Source organism: Ctenocephalides felis, unplaced genomic scaffold (genome assembly GCF_003426905.1).
Source record: "Ctenocephalides felis isolate EL2017-DRISC unplaced genomic scaffold, ASM342690v1 CF-g0.4_SCAFFOLD_01492, whole genome shotgun sequence".
NCBI lineage: Eukaryota > Metazoa > Arthropoda > Insecta > Siphonaptera > Pulicidae > Ctenocephalides > Ctenocephalides felis.
Genome location: NW_020537646.1, coordinates 52,366,543 through 52,382,049, shown reverse-complemented (window position 1 = coordinate 52,382,049; position 15,507 = coordinate 52,366,543). Strand labels below are relative to the sequence as shown.

Here is a 15,507-nt window from a genome sequence, read left to right as displayed (position 1 = left end):
TTTCGGTTTTATACATTTTTTAAGCTTATGTTAGTAATAAGTTAAATTTGAATGCAACGGTCATCAGTGCGAACATTGATGTATGAAGTTAGCTATAATATAAGTAATATTGGTTGATTAGTTAACTTAAGGATTAATGCTCTGTTTGATTACTCTTCTTTTATCTATGGTTTGAAGCTTAATGCCGAATCAAAGTTATTGTGAAAGATAGTGAGAATACAGAGTTATTAAAGAAGTGTAGTGTTTTAGTGTGATTTAGGAGAATCACTAACTCGAATACAGAGTTACTGAAAAAGTATAGTGTTTTAGTGTGATTTAGGAGAATCACAAACCCTATATACAGTAGTATCTATACTATATAAATCTGATACCAGCTGTTCACGATGCCGAGAAGAAATAGACCTGACATTGGTCGTAGAAGTCAAATAACACGCCAAAAACGTAATTCGCGTAATAACCGCACTGATGGGCAGATGGAGACTGATAATAATGATAGCCAGATTGCAATGACAGATTTGCTTGAGTTTAGAGAACAAGTTGCTGCAAATCGATCACACGCGAAAATGAAACTTCTCGAATTCGCAGAAGCAATGCTTCAGTCAACCTGGAGCGAGCAGCATTCTCTTATGATCCGGAAATAGATTACAGTGCCCACAAATTTGTAAAAATTGGAGACATGTCGATCATTTGTCAGCACTGTAAAGCCTTAAAATACAATGGTGAATCTGCAGGACTATGTTGTGCTGGCGGTAAGGTGAAGTTGCCACAATTGGTACCACCACCTGATCCATTACACTCACTAATTTTTGGAATGACAAATGACTCTAAACACTTCTTATCCAACATCCAGAAATATAATAACTGCTTCCAAATGACATCTTTCGGAGCACCGCATATAGTACAGAACAATTTCATGCCGACGTTCAAGGTAATATATCATAATGTTTCTCATGTTAATTTGTATTTGTATAAAAAATAAATTGTAAATGTCATAAAAAATTACAAGGTGCAAGGACAAATTCATCACCTATTGGGGGCACTGCTGCCATTACCAGATGTAGATCATCAATTCCTACAAATTTATTTCCTAGGCAATCAGGACGCTGAAGTTAATACGCGTTGTACTCATAATCCATCAGTAAAGCGATCCGTTGTCCAACAACTGCAAACGTTTCTTCATCGCAACAATTGTTTAGTAAATTTATTCAAAGTGGCACTTGATCGAATGCCATCAGACAGCCATAATATTGTAATAAGAGCTGACAAAACACCTGCTGGTGAGCATGCAGGAAGATTTAATTCACCTACAATTGATGAAGTGGCTATAGTCGTTGTTGGAGAATATATGCAATCAAGAGATATTGTGCTTCACCGCCGAAACAATGAATTAAGGCGCGTGTCCGAAACTCATAGGTCTTATGATGCTTTACAATATCCGTTAATCTTCTGGCAGGGAGAAGATGGGTATCACTTTAGTGTCAAAATGGTTAATCCAATAACAGGCAATTATAAACATAATTAAATAATATTTTTTAACTCAATATCTATATTATTATTTGTGATTTTAGGTGCTGAAACCAATAAAAAAGTTAGCGCTATGAATTTTTATTCATACAGGCTGATGATCCGTGATGGTGAAATAAACCACATTTTGATGTGTCAACGACTTTTTCAACAGTTCGCTGTTGACATGTACGTCAAAATTGAGACTGAGCGATTAACATACATACGCTTAAACCAACAGCACCTTCGATCTGAAGAATACATCCATCTTCGTGATGCTATTATTGCCGATGGTAATGCAAACAATGTGGGTAAAATGACAATTTTGCCGGCTACCTACATTGGAAGCCCGCGCCACATGCACGATTACGCACAAGATGCAATGTATGTCATTGTTAGAAATGTTAGAAAATATGGTCGCCCTGATCTATTCATTACATTCACATGTAACCCGAAATGGATAGAAATTAAGAAAGAATTGATACACGACCAAACACCAGGAGATAGACATGATATTACTGCCAGAGTTTTTAAACAAAAATTGAAATATTTGTTGAATTTCATAATAAAGCATCATGTATATGGCCAAGTACGTTGCTGGATGTACTCAGTTGAGTGGCAAAAGCGTGGTCTTCCACATGCGCACATCTTAGTCTGGTTAATTGACAAAATGAGGCCAGAAGATATTGATTCAGTCATATCAGCAGAGATTCCTAATAAAAATGTTGATCCAAATTTGCATGCAATAATTACTAAACATATAATACATGGACCTTGCGGAGTTTTCAACGATAGCTCGACCTGTATGATTGACGGCAAGTGCTCTAAACGATACCCGAGAAATCTAACTGCTGAAACCATTACTGGAAATGACGGTTATCCGCTGTATCGAAGGCAATCAGTTGCGGATGGTGGGCAATATGTAGTTGTGAAGGTAAAAGGACGAGATTTATATGTTGACAACCGATGGATTGTGCCGTACTCCCCGATATTATCCAAAACTTTTCAAGCACACATCAATGTAGAATTTTGTAACTCTGTCAAATCAATAAAAATATATAAAACAGGCCATGTTCGCTGTTGCTAAAACAAATGATGAAGTTTCTGAGTATCAGATGGGTCGCTACGTAAGTAGCAATGAAGCAATTTGGAGAATTTTTTCTTTCCCAATACATGAAAGACACCCTTCTGAAGTCCATTTGGCAGTCCATTTAGAAAATGGACAAAGAGTATATTTTAACCCTGTTAATGCTGTTGATAGAGCGGCGCATCCACCTCCAGCAACATTAACAAGTTTCTTTTCAATTTGTCAAAGAGATGATTTCGCCCGTACTTTGATGTATGCTGATATGCCGCGCTATTACACATGGAACGCATCATCGAAGTCGTTTCAACGTCGTAAAAAAGGAACACCGGTTGAAGGATATCCAAATATATTTGCTACAGATGCTATAGGGCGCATTTATACAGTACATCCAAATAATGATGAATGTTACTACCTTAGGTTATTGCTGGTTAATGTTCCTGGACCGACATCATTTCAACAATTGAAAACAGTTGATGGACATCTTTGTGCGACTTACCGTGAAGCATGTCACATGTTGCAGTTGCTCGAAGACGATTCGCATTGGGATAATACGCTCAAGGATGCCGTAATATCCTCATCTCCGCATCAAGTGCGTACATTGTTTGCGATTATAATTTCAACATGTTTTTCCTCAAATCCGAAAGATTTGTGGATCAAATACAGAGATGACATGTCTGAGGATATTTTACATAGTGCGCGTTGTCAAACATTCAATCCAGCACTACAAATTACTGCAGAAATTTATAATAAAACTTTGATCATGATAGAGGATATGTGTTTATTGATGGCGAATAAAATATTATCATGTTTGGGCCTAACAGCACCAAACCGTTGTGTAGAAGATGCATTTAACCATGAGTTAAGAAGAGAGCAACAGTATGATATTAAAACATTGACTGAAATAGTTCGCACAACTGTTCCAAAGTTGAATGATCATCAAAGGATTGTATATGATGATTTGATACAAGCAGTGAACAGTGGATCCGGAGGGATTTTTTTTCTTGATGCTCCTGGTGGTACTGGCAAAACATTCCTGTTATCATTGCTATTGGCAAAGATCAGATCGCAAAATAACGTCGCTCTAGCATTGGCATCATCAGGAATAGCAGCAACATTGTTAGAAGTTGGACGAACTGCACATTCAGCATTAATAATATGCAAATCAATGAAACACCAGTTTGCAACATCAGAAAAACTAGCGCCATAGCCAAGATACTTCAGACATGTAAATTGATTATCTTGGACGAATGTACAATGGCTCACAAGATGTCACTGGAAGCACTGGACAGAACACTGAAAGATTTGCGTGACAATCAAAATATTTTTGGTGGAGCAATGATTTTGTTGTCAGGTGATTTTCGATTAAAACATTGAAAACAAGTGCATGTCAGTTTGAATTTTACGGTTTATTAAAATTGCATGAAAAGCTTACAAAAGTGTACAGATAATTAAATAATTGCTTACAAAAAACCATACATAATCGAGACTCTAATGTGCATTTGTGGAATCAAAAAAATGTCTTACATTTCAATCAAGATATAGAAGCGAATATGGAATCGGACAGTAAACCATCAGAAATCCCAAAACTACGAAGGACCGTTATTGGATCCAGCAAATACAGCAAGATACCTCGCGAGGAAGGTCGGACTAATATGTTTACATCGGAAAAGATCTCGCTGCGTTCAACTTCATCAGTTACTGACTCAATGCAGGAAGTAATATCATCTAGTAATAATGCATCTACAAGCCTCTCTCAACCACATTCTGATGTCAAGAAATTTCCTAATTCATGGCAAGTAGTCAATTTCAAAAAAAGAAAAACTTCATTTGAACCATTAGGAATAGATGTCAAAATTCAAAACAGATTTTCGGCCCTTTCAACAATAGACACAGCTAATGATAACAACTCAGTTAAACCGGCTCCAGTCAGTAAGCCCCCTCCAATATTTATTTACGGAGTTGACGATATTAATGATATGTCTAATCAATTAAATGAAATAATTCCGCACGATCAATATTTCCTGAGAAGTTTAGCTAACAATACATTTAAAATTCTATGTAATTCTGTCGACCATTTTCGAACTTTATCCAGACATCTAAAAGAAACTAATGCCGTATATCATACATATCAATTAAAAGAAGAGAAGGCTTATAGGGTTGTTCTTAGAAATGTACTCTTTTCAACAAGCACAGATGCAATTAAATTAGAACTATTAAAACAGGGTCATGTCGTACGTAATATCCTAAATATTAGACATAGAATAACAAAAGAACCTCTTAATATGTTTTTTGTTGATCTGGAACCAAATAGAAATAACAAAAATATTTATAACATTTATAAATTATTCAACTGCATAATACGCGTCGAACCACCGAGAAAGTCCAACAACATTATACAATGCACTCGCTGTCAACTCTTTAATCACACCAAAAAATACTGCAATAGACCATTTGCTTGCCTAAAATGCGGTGATAATCATAATACTAAAGCTTGTACCAAAGATCCGAATGCTCCGGCATGTTGTTATTTTTGCGACGGTGCTCATCCAGCTAATTATCGCGGTTGCTCATACTTCCAAAAAATTAAAGAACAAAGAAACAAATCTCCAGTAAATGAATCAGTCATAAATCCAAATCCAAATAACCAAAATTTTAAAAATTCTAATAATTCTAATTCTAATAATAAAATAAACAACATTTCTCCGGCCTCAAATTCAACAATTCAAAATTCATCCTATGCAGACATTGCAAAAAACAATTACTCTGCTTCTAATCATTCACCTTCAAATCCCGATTCTGATTCTCTAGCAACACTTATTTTAGAATTTAAAAATATCTTCAATCAGCTTTTGCAACAGAACACCATAATAATAAATATGTTATCCACGTTAGTCAACAACAAAAGCAATGGCAAAAATAATTAAAATTGCTGAATGGAATGCCAACGGTTTAATACCTCACAAAAATGAAGTAGAATGTTTTTTAAAGTTAAACTTAATAGATATCTTATTAATCTCAGAAACTCACTTCACTGAAAAAAACTACTTTAAAATTTATAACTACGCTACTTATAATTCAAATCACCCAAGTGGCAGGGCTCGCGGCGGTTCGGCTATATTAATCAAAAATAATATAAAACATTTTGTTCTACCAAATATTTCTGATGATTTTCTACAAGCAACTCAAATTTCTGTTGAAACAAATTTATATAATTTTTGTGTTTCTGCTGTTTATTGTCCACCAAGATTCAAAATTTCTTGTGCTCAGTTTTCTTCATTTTTCTCTCAATTAGGTAATAAATTTATCATTGGTGGTGACTTTAATTGTAAACATATTGCCTGGGGTTCTAGACTGACTACAGCCAAAGGAAAGATTCTTCATGCAGCCATAGGGCAAAATAACCTCTCCTTTATTTCAACTTGCAGTCCAACTTATTGGCCTTCTGACCCTACTAAAGTTCCAGACCTTTTAGATTTTTTTATTGTGAAAGGTATTGATCTTTCAAATCTCAATATTGAATCTAGTTACGATCTCTCTTCAGATCATTCTCCAATACTTGTGACGTTTAGCACATTTCCTACTCCAGTTATCAACAATCATATTCTACACAACAATCTTTCTAACTGGATTCAATTCAAATCCATACTTGATTCAAAATTATTTCCAAAATCTAGGCCTACAAGCGTTATTGATATAGAAAATAATATAGATTATTTTTCTGAGATTGTACGTGAAACAACCAAGCAGATCACCCCGAACATTATTCCAAGAAATGATAATCTAATAATTCCGCAAGAGATTAAGAAGCTAATTGCACAGAAACGAAGAGCAAGACGTACCTGGCAACATTCTCATCTACCAACGGATAAGACATCGCTTAATCATCTCAATAACACGCTGAGGAAAAAAATGAAAGAATGGAAGAATTGTACATTCAGGTCGTATATATTGCAGCTAAATAGGTACGATAATTCCATATGGAAACCAATCAGAAACATAAGTAAACCCCTACAACAAAACCCTCCTCTGAAAATAACCAACCAAAACGGATTCATTTGGGCAAAAAGCAACGAAGAAAAAGCGGAGGCGTTTGCTGATCATCTAAGTAGCATTTTTAGCGCTCGAAATATTTCCCAGAATAATTTAATTAACAATTTCGTAAATCAACCCATACATTCTACACCGTTAGGACATTTTTCACCAAATGATGTCTTATGAGAAATAAAAAGGATAAAAAATAGATCTTCGCCGGGTATGGATAAAATTACTCCAAAGATGTTAAAAGAATTGCCTACAAAAGGTATTTTATATATAACAAATATTTTCAACGCCATACTTCAATACAATTATTGGCCCACAGCGTGGAAGACTGCAGAAATTATTATGATCGCTAAACCAAACAAAAACCATCACACTGCTAGTTCATACCGTCCTATCAGTCTTTTATCGATATTATCGAAAATTTTAGAGAGACTTTTGTTGCAGAGATTGTCAGAAGATCATCCGAATGATAGTTGGATTCCTCACCATCAGTTTGGCTTCAGAAAAAATCACTCTACAATTCAACAATGCAACAGAACGGTGTCTCGTATTCTTGAAGCCATGAATAGAAAGGAACACAGCGTAGCCGTATTCTTAGATGTCAGTCAGGCTTTTGATAAGGTTTGGCACTCAGGACTCCTATATAAAATCAAAACAACTTTTCCAAACTACTTTAATATCTTAAGCTCATATTTGCTTAATAGAAAATTTAGAATCAAAATTAAAGATGTGACTTCGAGCATCAGAAATATAGAATGCGAAGTACCACAGGGTAGTGTGCTAAGCCCTCTACTTTATCTTCTTTTCACAAACGATATGCCCACAGATGATCTTCTAACCATATGCACTTACGCCGATGACATAGCAATTATTTCATGCAATTCCGATATTAGAACAGCAACTTGTCAGTTACAAAATTATTTATCTAGTCTCGAAAAATGGTTTTTAGATTGGAATATCAAAATCAATATCGAAAAATCTCAGCACATAATTGTTTCTCTAAAACATCACAACAGTCCACCCATCATCATGAACAATTCAATAATTCCACTATGCAATTCTGTTAAATATTTAGGCATGCACATTGATTCGAAATTGACATGGAGAACGCACATTGAATATAAAAAGAAACAAATCCAACTGAAAATAAAAGATATTTACTGGCTTTTTGGGAGGAAATCTGAAATCTCTCTCGATAACAAGGTACTTTTGTATAAAACTATCATAGTGCCCATTTGGACTTATGGAATCGAACTATGGGGTTGCTCATGCAAATCTAACATAAACATCATTCAAATGTGCCAGAATAAAATTCTGCGTATCCTTACTAATGCGCCTTGGTATATTTCGAATTTTTGCCTACATAAGGATTTGAAAATCTCAACAGTCAACGAAATGATCAAGATTAGAAGTTCATCTTTCAACAACAAATTAATCCAGCATACAAATCCTACAATTCAAGCGATTCAGAGACCGATAAGAAGATTGAGCAAGAAATGGCCTTCCGATCTACCAAATACCTAGCCCAATGTCTGCACGCGTCCTGACGTAGTACGCGGCATACATCATCACGTCATCGTTCATTTATGTTATTATTTTTGTATTACTGTTTTAATTTAATTTTTAATTTAACTTTTTTCATTTTATGTTCAATGTATTGCATTTTTTGTTTTTTTTGTATTTTTTTTTGCTCATATCAATTTTGTAAATAAGACATTAAAGTCTTGATTAACAAAAATAAATTGTAACAAAAAAAAAAAAAAAAAAGGTGATTTTCGCCAAACTCTTCCAGTTATACCGCGATCAACTGTTGCTGACGAACTAAACGCAAGCCTAAAATCATCAAATTTGTGGCGTCATGTTAAGAAACTGCAGTTAACAACGAACATGCGAGTGGTTTTGCAACAAGATGAAACAGCGAAAGTGTTTTCAAAGCAGTTACTAAATATTGGAAATGGTAATGTCGCAGTTGATGGGGGTTAATCATATTTCCCGCAGATTTTTGTAGCTTCACAAACACAAAGGAGGAGCTTATTCAATGCGTATTTACAGATATAAACCAACAATTTCACGATCTCAATTGGCTGAGCGAACGAGCAATATTGGCGGCAAAAAATAAAGATGTCGACGATCTCAATGCAACAATACAAAGTTCACTTCCAGGGGAATGCATTACTTATAAATTTGTAGACACCGCTACAAATCAGGATGACATACTGAACTATCCTACAGAATTTCTAAATTCATTAGAATTGCCTGGGCTGCCACCACATAATTTACAATTGAAAGTAGGATCAGTTGTCATCATGCTACGTAATTTAAATCAGCCCATACTATGCAATGGAACAAGATTGGTTATAAAAAAGCTAATGAATAATGTAATTGTGGCAAAAATAATTAAAGGTAAATACAAGGGACAAGATGTATTGTTCCCGTGAATTCCTATGATCCCAACGGATTTACGATTTGATTTCAGGTGTTTACAATTTCCAATACGCATCGCTTTTGCAATGAGCATCAACAAATCGCAAGGACAGTCGCTGCAGGTTTGCGGTATCAACTTAGAGTTTCCATGTTTCGCACACGGCCAATTATACGTTGCGTGTTCGCGCGTCGGGAAACCATCATCCTTATTCATTTACGCACCGCAAAAAAAGACCAAAAATATTGTCTACAAAAAAGCTTTATATTGAGTCTAAAACATTCGATTCATAAGCAAATGTATAAAATATTTTATATATGAAATATAAAAAAAGGTATTTTTGATAATTAAAATATAGTATATGTGAAAGCTTCGCATTAATTCCAACCAAATGTGTTAATTATTTCATATACAAGATTTAATTAATTTTTATTAATGATTATTTATGTGATACGAAGTTCACCGGGTCAGCTAGTTATGAATATTTTTCTCAAACACTGTGCTCTGAAAGATATAGTATAATTATATACTATTCGGTATTTATAAAACATTTTCTAGGTTATATTATTTTTTATTTATGTTATTTAGATTCAGAACCTAAATTTGTTATCGATCAAAGGGACATTTTGTCGAATAACATTTTTCTAGTTATAATTTTCCACAATTTATCGAAGAACAGATAGTAATATATGAAGGTCCGGGGTTAAGAGGGTCCACCACCGATGTGTCAAAAACCAGTAAAGCATTGTTTAACAACAATATATAAGACTGAAGGGAAAAAGATGTGCCTTGATTCTCATGACTTTACTATCGGGATATAAACGGTAATCTTTGAAAATCCATAATAAAAGTGTTTTCTTCCGTTGGTAGCTTTTTAGCATTAATTAAAAATGTAATTAGTTAGTAAAATACCTTTAAAATTAAAATAACATTAAACCTGTTTGCCACCTGGCCGTTCCAAGTTACTCCGCCTATAGGGTAAAAAGGTCTAGATAACGATTTTTTGAAAGATGCTTTATTCTACAATGATAAAGTACCTGGCACTCTTACTGAACGCAGTCACATAATTGTTCGTTTGAAATGTGTTATTTGTTGTCATATAATTGGTTTGGTTTTCATATTATAGTTTATATTTGCTCAAAGTCAAATTGGGACCTTTGTGCCTCGCCCTGCGCTACATATAAGATATAATATACTTTTTATCAATTTTACTTTTTTTCATCAAATGTTATCGGAAACTTTTAAAAAAGCAGGTCAAAGTAGAAATACTTAATTTATTTTCTATCTCTTCTCTCTATTCACAATTCTACACAAAATCCAGAATCCAAGAAAAATATGAAAAACTAGAAACGTAATCAATAAGTCGAAAGAACAAAAAATACTTTGATTGAGGGACCGATTCTGATGATAAGGTCATGTTATGAAGAATTTTCCATAGTAATGTAGACAAAAGTTATGCGGTTGGTGTTCAGTCAGGCGAATTTCTCAGGTTTTCTGATGCAAAACATAACCTAAAAGCTGCACAAATGTCAAAAAAACGATGTTAGATAAGTGTGTGTTTCTGATACCACTAGATAACATACGAGTGACGTTGCAGTTTATGTATAAAACGCCGGAATGAACAGCAAATACATGATATTTTGACAGCATTCAGTATGATTCATTCGCATAATGTATGGAAGTCGGAGCATAACATAGCTATGCCGTAACATTTCTCTGTTATGCGGCAGAATCGGTCCATGAATCTTCCAGTTTGATTGTATTGACAAAATATAGACACACTAATGGGGTTTATTGTTTTCATAATACATTTTTGTATTTAGCATTCAAACAACATATCCTTATACACTTTAAGTATTAATATTTTTGATTCTTTAGAGAATGTTCAGAATATACCTTACTTAGCAAAACAACGTTATATAGACGCTTCACTTTATCATTTACACTATATTCATCAAATATATTGATACTTTAACTTCGGCTAACTGAAATAAAGTTGCACGTTAATATAATACATATATAATAACAACAACAACTTTTCGTGTTACGCTAGTTCTCTTTATTTCCAGTTTAGTGCTTTCACCTCAAAGTTTAGCAAAGTAAGAACATGTCTTTATTCACAAACATTGCGTTCGCCTGACATTAGATACAATGCAGCATACACTAAAATATTTCGATAGGCTCTGGCGCGAATATTCAAAATCGCTAACATTCGTCCCCAAGTAAATAATCGTCCAATCTGACTGGCTTATGACTGTTATGTTGGGGACGTCTGCAGTCTGCTGGAGTCCTTTTTCATCCGGATGTTTCATGTTTTAAAATACATGCACCTAGTTCGGAACAGTCGGCGTGCTTCTCTGCAGTTAAAATCACAAATAGCTGCTTATTCAGCAGTCCTCTAAGTACTTGCTGTGTTGTTTCTTCCAAACTCATGTTTAACGCCTGGTACAACTTTCTTTTGGAATAATAATACGCATTGGCACCCTCTGATTTTTTCATCAGCTGTTTCCACTTTCTCATCCCATTTCGTTCCTAAGTTCTCTCCACTTAGAATGAAAGCTCTCTTGAAATGATTTTTGAAATCATCCCAAGATTTCAGGTTTTGCTGCTCCAAGTCGTACCAATCACAACCACCATTAATCGAAGAATTTTTTCTGTTGTTTTTCCTGGTTTGATTACTGAATGATGACACACATTAAGTGTCGAAACGTTTAATGAAATAAATAATTTTGTTGTTTAATCTTTTTTTATTTCGATGATTGGGCTGCAAAAATATTACATATATATATATATATATATATATATATATATATATAAAAACAATAAACCCCATTAGTTTGTCTATATTTTGTCAATACAATCAAACTGGAAGTTTTATACACTTTCTATATAAAACATGGTATAATCCAATCCAAGTCTTTTCTGTTCTTTCGACTTATTGATTACGTTTCAAGATTTTCAGATTCTTTTTGGATTCTGGATTTTGTGTATAATCGTAAAAAAAACTACTGAGCTTATACAAAATTTTTAAATTTCTGCGAGGATACATGAGAAATGAATTAAGTATTTTTTCTTTGACCTGCTTTTTAAAAAGTTTCAAGTAACATTCGATGAATTAAAGTAAATTTAATAAAAAGTATATATGTAGAGCAGACACAAAGGTCCAATTTGACTTTGAGCAAATATTAATTACGATTTTCTATAGGGATTGCTTCAGGCCAACGAGAAAAACGATCTACGCATGCTAGACAATAACGATATCCATCTGATAACGGCATAATCACGATGTCGACGTGTACATGTTCGAATCGTGCTCCTGACAATGGAAATACTCCAGGTCTTGAGACAATGTATCGACTAATTTTTGAGCGCTGACAATCTAGGCAGCTGCGAGCCCATTGTCGACAATCCTCTTTAATGGAAGGCCATACATAATGTTGCGTTATCAATCTGATTGTAGCATTTGCTCCAGGATGCGACAAACCATTTAGGCTATTGAATATAGCACGGCGAAATCTTTTTGGTATCGCCGGCCGAATGATTGGTTGAGATACATCGCACAATAGCGATGTTCCCAATTCTTCTATAAAAATTCTTTTTAATTTAAGAGAATGGTCAGAATGTAATAACAGTTGTGCCACGTCTATATCCTTATGTTGTTCATCTGCAATCGCCTTAAAATCTAGATCACATTTGTTAACTATCTCTATACGGGATAAAGCATCTGCTACCACGTTATCTTGACCCGATATATGTCTGATGTCAGTCGAAAATTGACTAACAAAATCAAAGTAGCAAAACTGTCTTGGCGTACACTGGCTATCTTTCTTTTTAAACGCGTAAGTGATAGGTTTATGATCAGTATATATCACAAATTCTCTTCCCTCTACCATATGTCTAAAAAATTTTACGGCGTCGTAAATTGCAAGAAGTTCTCTGTCGTAAGTCGAATATTTTCTTTCTGTTGCATTCAATTTTCTCGAGTAAAAAGCTATGGGCCCCATTCACCATAAATTTGTTGCTGCAACGCCGCTCCTATAGTGTGGTCGGAAGCATCACAAGCTATAGCTAGAGAAGCGTTTAAACGCGGGTGCATCAATAACGTTGCTTTTGCTAAACTTTTTTTACACTTTTCAAACGCTTTCTCCATATTTGAATCCCAATTCAATACAGCATTCTTCTTCACATTACCACACAACTTGTTGGTTAACGGCACTTGTACTTCTGCGGCTTTCGGAATGAAGCGTCGGTAAAAATTTAACATACCTAAAAATTGACGTAACTGTTGTACCGTCTTAGGCCTTTCGTAATTTTGTATAGCTAGTATCTTGTCTGCTAGAGGTTTAGTTCCGTTGGCTGAGACTTCATATCCTAAAAACTTTACTTTTGGTTGTCCGAAGACACATTTTGCTGGATTGACTACAACACCGAATTCTTGCAACTTCTTGAATACACTATGTAAATGTTGCATATGCTGTTCGTGCGATTCCGAAGCAACCAATATATCATCTATGTATGCATAACAGAAATCCAAACCTCGCAAAATTTAATCCATGAACCGCTGAAAAGTTTGCGCTGCATTGCGTAAGCCAAACGTCATAAACGGAAATTCGAATAGCCCGAAAGGCGTAGTGATTGCAATTTTTGCAATGTCTTCCTGAGCTACAGGGATCTGATTGTAAGCTTTCACTAAATCAATATCACCTTACCACATAATGCTTGCGCAAAATCATCGATATGGCAAACTGGGTGCCTATCCGGTTGAGTCCGCGCATTTAACCTGCGATAGTCTCCACAAGGCCGCCACCCAGAACCTTTTCGTACCATATGTAAAGGCGATGACCAACAGCTCTTGGACGGTCGTGCTGTCCCTGCTTTAATCATTGCTTCGAACTCATATTTAACAGCTTTTAACTTATCTGGTGCAAGGCGACGTGGTTTATGTGCTATAGGTGGTGCTGATGTAGTTTCAATATGATGTTGAGTAACAAGTTTGCACACCCCTAATGCAGTCTGCCGTGTTAGGTCTGGATATTCCTCTAAAATTTTATCATATGGGTATAATGTGGCTGTCATCATTTTAACGGAATGTATTATTCTACTTTCCGATTGAAGTTGTTCCGCTGAGTCTGCAGGGGTTTCAACTAATATACGCTTTTTAACATCAATCGCGAGATTGAAATAAGCAAGTAAATCTACACCAATAATACCACCTCTGCTATCACGAATTTCAATGATAAGGTTTTGCTAAGTCCAAAATCTAACTTTAAAGATAACATACCGTATGTAGCTATCGGTGTTCCATTTGCTGCTGAAAGCTCAAATGAACATTTCTTACGGGGACATTTCACTAAACTGCGCGGGTACACACATACATCGGATCCAGTGTCTATCAGAAAACTCACATTTGTCTCCTTATCTGTGATGAAAATGCGGCGTGAGTTATTTGGGCGTTTGTCACTAGCCGCCTTTAGTGAACGCCCGTATCGTTTCCCGACTTAAAATTACATGGCGGTATACACCTTCTCGCATGACTTCCGTAGCGTCTATGAAACCAACATAAGTTATCTTGTCATCTTCTAAAAGACACTTTCTTCTTCTGATACATTTGGATCTTATCCAAACGCTTTGAAACAGCTTCAATATCTCGAGGCATTTGACGCAGATCAGAATTTTTTGTTTCATTCTCAGAGGTTTGTGAATCTGTAATCACAGCTACACGTTGCTGTGAATGGTTAATGAATAAGCGGTCAGCTAGTTCACCTACCTCTTGTATTGACTGTGGACTGTGGAATTTCCACTGGAAGTCTGGATAACCATATTGCTTTAACTGCGTTATCGATCATTGAAGTTCCGACTAAAGTCCTCAAATGACATAGGTATTGAGATGGCGTCCTATCACCAGGTCTACATCCATCATAAACAACTGCAACTTTGACTTTTCCGGAGTGCCTAATCTTGAAATTAACGCAGCCTTTAATGTAGAATAAGGCATCTCTTTAGGCTCATTGATTATCAAATCTCGCACTCGGTTGAATGTCTAATATCCAATCTGGTAACCAATAATCCATATTTCTCCTTCTCATCGTGGATATTGAAAGACGCGAATGCCTTCTCCACTAAGGCAAACCAAAGTTGCAAGTCATTGGTATAAATTCCGGATGTGCAGTTTGGGGCAGCTAAAATGTACGTGTTGACGCGGCATAATGTCATCACGTCGGGGTCACCACTATCGGAAATCAAATAAATTACCGATTATGAAATATTTATTCTTTAATGCGGTTATAAATTTTGTTAAATTAATCTGAACAAAATTTTACATTGTCTAAAAAAACACGATCCAACAAAACTCCACGTCAATTATTATTTTTTCCTCGCTTACTAAAATTGACGCGACCTGCCAATCTCCCACAATATATAAAAATCAAACCAATTATATGACAACAAATAACAT

At 35.2% G+C, this 15,507-nt stretch overlaps 2 protein-coding genes across 2 annotated transcripts; both read left to right on the top strand.

Annotated features, from left to right (window-relative positions):
• The first annotated feature begins 383 nt into the window (after nt 1-383).
• On the top strand, nt 384-3,797 carry LOC113371378. The gene is made up of 5 exons (XM_026612005.1): nt 384-523; nt 586-928; nt 1,007-1,502; nt 1,569-2,437; nt 2,571-3,797. Exons 1-5 carry the CDS (start codon nt 384-386, stop codon nt 3,795-3,797), a joined length of 3,075 nt encoding a protein of 1,024 aa, XP_026467790.1.
• Nucleotides 3,798-3,844: 47 nt separating this feature from the next.
• LOC113371377 lies at nt 3,845-9,069 on the top strand. The gene is made up of 3 exons (XM_026612004.1): nt 3,845-3,941; nt 8,400-8,588; nt 8,630-9,069. Exons 1-3 carry the CDS (start codon nt 3,845-3,847, stop codon nt 9,067-9,069), a joined length of 726 nt encoding a protein of 241 aa, XP_026467789.1.
• The last annotated feature ends 6,438 nt before the right edge of the window (nt 9,070-15,507 follow it).

Bases quoted from the DNA above. Each gene is read 5' to 3' on its own strand.
- LOC113371377 (XM_026612004.1), top strand. From the start codon at position 3,845: ATGGCTCACAAGATGTCACTGGAAGCACTGGACAGAACACTGAAAGAT. The intron at 3,942-8,399 runs GTGATTTTCGAT...AAAAAAAAAAAG, and splicing joins AGCAATGATTTTGTTGTCAG to GTGATTTTCGCCAAACTCTT. The intron at 8,589-8,629 runs GTAATGTCGCAG...TATTTCCCGCAG, and splicing joins GTTACTAAATATTGGAAATG to ATTTTTGTAGCTTCACAAAC.
- LOC113371378 (XM_026612005.1), top strand. From the start codon at position 384: ATGCCGAGAAGAAATAGACCTGACATTGGTCGTAGAAGTCAAATAACA. The intron at 1,503-1,568 runs GCAATTATAAAC...TTGTGATTTTAG, and splicing joins AATGGTTAATCCAATAACAG to GTGCTGAAACCAATAAAAAA. The intron at 2,438-2,570 runs GTAAAAGGACGA...TATATAAAACAG, and splicing joins GGCAATATGTAGTTGTGAAG to GCCATGTTCGCTGTTGCTAA.